The following is a 4,239-nucleotide window of genomic DNA, read 5'->3' on the forward strand; positions in this document are numbered from 1 at the left end:
TATTTATTTAGTTCCGAATCTGTTTAGCTTTAGTGAACTAGGCAGCTCTTTTACAAATGCTACATGTGCTGTGTAATGTGTTTTTAGGCAGAGTGAAGTAATTATTACTGTATATGACAATTATACTTATCTATATATTATACTATTTTAGATGCACATATCTATATGGGATGCTTATTCCCAGCCGGTTCTGGAAGAATGCAACACCTGTTGCAAAAAGCGTTTCCACTTCCCTCTTTGTCCAGCTTTTAAGCCGGCAAAGAGGGTCAAAATTGAGAGACATATGGATGTACATATGAAGAATGCCGCTCATTTCAAAGTTTTCATTTCCTCTTTCTTAAATGGCAAATATTTTAACTTTGTCTCTTGGTAATCTCAGGTTGTCATATAATTGAATGTACACATTAAACTTTCTACTTTGCTTTCTTTGATATATACTTTCATTTACTTTGCTATACCTAATATTTCCACATCATTAAAAAAAAATTCTGTTTTACAGACAAATGCATCTGTAGGTGCAGACTCTCATGCCGTGCAGAAGGCCACTACCACTGCCCCTTCTGTCAAAAGACAATTATACGACGAGCGGATATGGAAAGACATTTAATATCATGCCAAGGGCCTCTTCCAGCTGTTCTACCTGTGGCCTCCGCCCCTTGTACCGCTGTTCTACCTGTGGCCTCCGCCCCTTGTACCGCTGTTCTACCTGTGGCCTCCGCCCCTTGTACCGCTGTTCTACCTGTGGCCTCCGCCCCTTGTACCGCTGTTCTACCTGTGGCCTCCGCCCCTTGTACCGCTGTTCTACCTGTGGCCTCCGCCCCTTGTACCGCTGTTCTACCTGTGGCCTCCGCCCCTTGTACCGCTGTTCTACCTGTGGCCTCCGCCCCTTGTACCGCTGTTCTACCTGTGGCCTCCGCCCCTTCTACATATGTGTTACTGGACACTCTGATGACTTCTGTTTTAAACCAACTGCCATTTACATTGCACTGTGAGCATGTGAAGCACCTTTTGTTTTGACCTGTTGGTCATATTGTCTGTATAAAGCTGTTTAAACTTCACTGGATGGAAGTATATTAACTTTGTGTCTCATTAACAGGAAGCTTGCTGTGACCATAATACCTGGAAAATGGTCTGAGAGATATGGCTGTGACTTGGAGGTATATGTACTAACTTGTATGCACACATATTGGGCCAGTTTTGCAGAAAAGGATTAAGCCTAGACTTGAACTAGACTGCACTACCAATGAAGAGTCACCCATAGTGGCTAGTTGAGAAAGGCCAGTTTACTGACACTGTCTTTTTTTCCTGTTATAACAACAGGGGTTTCCAATTCAAAGCTTGGGAATTGATTGTGGAATCTTCATGTTGATGGTGAGACATGCTGGTTAACATTTGTAGGCATAAATGTTGGATAATTGATTTGAATTTTAAAACATATTTCTTCTGCAGTCTGCTTTGTATGTGGCATTGGAAGCCCCCTTTGACTACTCCATAGTAAGTAGCTTTAAAATAAAGTAGAAATGTAATCCTGCCATCACAAAATAGGAAATTTGCAAATAATATGAATTTTCATTTTTTAAATGATTCTTTTACAGGCTGACATGCCCACTTTGCGAAAATGGTGGTGCGTGTTGTTAATGGAAAACTTTGAACTTGACAGGTGTCTATTATTTTCCCCATTTAAAATTGCCCTGAGGTTTTGGTGTTGTTACAATAGCTAACACATCTGTTTTTCCCAAGCTTGGGAAGATTGTTTGCACACTGGACAGAAAAGTCTAAGCCTGTCATTGAGGGGAATCATGTGCCTGTCTTCAGGCTGCCAAAAAGAAAACAGGTGGAGGTTTGTCAGGTCAGTATTGAATGTAGATTCCACTGAAACCAAATAATAATATCCATTGCTAACATAAAGTAATTAAGATTTATTTGTAAAGCACATTTATACACGGCTCACATTGATTAAAAGAAAACACAATAATAATAAATGTATAAAAAATAATAGTAGATATACAGCATAGTTGCTGTACAGAATTTATTTGATCCTATGTCATATGTTTTGGTCTCACTTTGCTTATAAAATTCTTGTTGCATTTTATAGGAGCCAGCAGTTGCGAGGGACCTACATGTTGCCATGCTGTGGGTGCAGTCCAATGAAAAACTGTTCCGGGGCCATTGTGACTGCACCGCGGTTTCTAGCTATGGACGCGCAGGGCCGTCAGAAAGCTACTGCCGCTTTGCCAGCGGTCCCGCCTGTCCTGCTTGACCCGCCTGTCCTGCCTGGTTTACCTGCAGTCCCTGTGGCTGGCCCCGCTCTGCCTGCTGCACTAACCGCCGCGGCGCCCCCTGCCGGCCGCGTGGAGGCCGCGCCCGCCGAGGCGCCCCCTGCCGGCCGCGTGGAGGCCGCGCCCGCCGAGGCGCCCCCTGCTGGCCACGTGTTGGTGGCGCCCGCCGAGGCGCCCCCTGCTGGCCGCGTGCTGGTGGCACCCGCCGAGGCGCCCCCTGCTGACCACGTGACAGCGGCGCCCGTCCTGCCGGCACTGGAACTGCCTGTCTCGCCTGTCCTGCTGGCTCCTGAACTGCCTGTCTCGCCTGTCCTGCTGGCTCCTGAACTGCCTGTCTCGCCTGTCCTGCCGGCTCTTGACCTGCCTGTCTCGCCTGTCCTGCCGGCTCCCGAATTGCCTGAGGTGGCTGCGGGTGCGCCCCCTGTTGGCCGTGTGATGGCGGCGCCCGCTGAGGCGCTCCCTGCTGGTAGCGGGCTGGCGGTGCCCGCCGAGGCGCCCCCTGCTGACCGGACGCCCGAGGCGCCTGCCCAGGCGGCCCCTGCTGGTCGCACGCCTGCAGCTGCCTCCGCTTTTCCTGAGGTGCCCGCCGAGGCGCCTCCTGCTGGCTACCTGCCCGCGGCCCCGTCTGAGGCCGCCCCTCCAGTCCTGCCCACGGCCCTGTCTGAGGCCGCCTCTCCCGTCATGCCCGCGGCCCTGCCTGAGGCCGCCTCTCCCGTCCTGCCCGCGGCCCTGCCTGAGGCCCTGACACCCTCGCCAGTACCCCGGCAAGGCCGACGCCCCCCAGGACCCCGCCTCTCCGTCTCCAGCAAGGGACGGGGACATAGGCGTAGGGCCCGGGTCCCGCCCGCCCTGCCCCCTGGCTCGCCCGTTCGGCCCCTGGCTGTGGCTCGGTGGCTGCCTGCGGGTCCTCCGGCTCGGGGTCGGCGGTCCCCTCCGGGTCCCCCCCTGGATCCTCGGTGCCGGTCCTCGGTCCCGCCTCCGGGTCCTTGTCGGTCGCCTCCGGGCCCCCCTGCTCCGGCTGGGCGTCGGACGGCGCCTTCGCCGGCTCCGGCTGCGCCTCCGCCTGCCGCGGCTTCCCCCTCCTGCCTGCCTTCCCGGGTGTTCCCTCCTGCTCCCTCCGTGTCCCCTCCGTCACTCCCTCGTCCCGTTCCCTTGGCCCCTGGGTGGTCCCCTCCTGCTCCCTCCTCCCTCTCCCCTGCGGCCCCTCCGGCCGCTGCCTGTCGCCCGCCTGGGCTCCCTCGTGCTCCCCTAGCTCCTCCTCCCTTTCCCTTTCTGCCTCCTGTCTCTGCTCCTCTGCCCTCTGTGTCTCCTTCGTTCCCTTCTGGTCCCTTTTTCCCTCCTGTCTTTGCTCCTCGTCCCTCGGTGTCTCCTGTGTTCACTCCTCGCCCTGTGGTTCCTCCGTTTTCTGTCCCCTCTGTGTCTCCTTTCTCTGTCTGCCTGTCTGCGTTTCCTGTTCTTTGTCAGGTCCTGTCTTTCTGTTGGTCCTTGTTTCTGTTCTGTGTCTCTGTCCTGTTTCCGGTGTCTCCTTGATGTTTTTGCTTTTGTCTTCCAGGTCCTGTTCCGTCTCGTCCGTCGCCTCCTCTCGGGCGCGCCCGGTGTGCGCGCCTTTGGGGGGGGGTTCTGTCACGCCCCGCTCCGTCCGCTCCTGATGTGTGCCACGCCCACCTCGTTACCTCGTGTTCAGCCCTATTGTGATCACCTGTGTCCTATTAAGTCTAGCTTGTCTTTTGTATTTAGTCCTCGTCTGAGTCAGTCTTCCCCAGACTTGTCATTGTATTGTCATGTGTATTGTCCGTCGATGTCCGTGTCTTGTGCATTAAACCCAGCTTTCCCTGAAGTCCTGGCTTGCTCGCCTGCTTCCCTACTCGCTCACCCGCGAACCGTGACAGTTGCTCATTTTTATTACAATAATCACATTATTTGTTTTATTCTTTTTTTCCACTCAATTCCACTATTTTTT

The 4,239-nt window shown here is 53.4% G+C and overlaps 1 protein-coding gene across 1 annotated transcript; it reads left to right on the forward strand.

Annotated features, from left to right (window-relative positions):
• The first annotated feature begins 271 nt into the window (after positions 1-271).
• On the forward strand, positions 272-2,260 carry LOC140582740 (uncharacterized). The gene is made up of 8 exons (XM_072707053.1): positions 272-640; positions 872-988; positions 1,097-1,157; positions 1,321-1,371; positions 1,450-1,494; positions 1,596-1,660; positions 1,741-1,849; positions 2,096-2,260. Exons 1-8 carry the CDS (start codon positions 528-530, stop codon positions 2,258-2,260), a joined length of 726 nt encoding a protein of 241 aa, XP_072563154.1. The 5' UTR covers positions 272-527.
• The last annotated feature ends 1,979 nt before the right edge of the window (positions 2,261-4,239 follow it).

The sequence above is a fragment of the Paramormyrops kingsleyae genome, chromosome 25 (genome assembly GCF_048594095.1).
Source record: "Paramormyrops kingsleyae isolate MSU_618 chromosome 25, PKINGS_0.4, whole genome shotgun sequence".
Taxonomy (NCBI): domain Eukaryota; kingdom Metazoa; phylum Chordata; class Actinopteri; order Osteoglossiformes; family Mormyridae; genus Paramormyrops; species Paramormyrops kingsleyae.

Excerpts from the sequence above, each read along its gene's own strand:
- LOC140582740 (XM_072707053.1), top strand. The coding sequence starts at position 528 with ATGCCGTGCAGAAGGCCACTACCACTGCCCCTTCTGTCAAAAGACAAT. Across the intron at positions 1,158-1,320 it reads GATATGGCTGTGACTTGGAG|GGGTTTCCAATTCAAAGCTT; the intron begins GTATATGTACTA and ends TTATAACAACAG. Across the intron at positions 1,495-1,595 it reads CCCCCTTTGACTACTCCATA|GCTGACATGCCCACTTTGCG; the intron begins GTAAGTAGCTTT and ends ATTCTTTTACAG.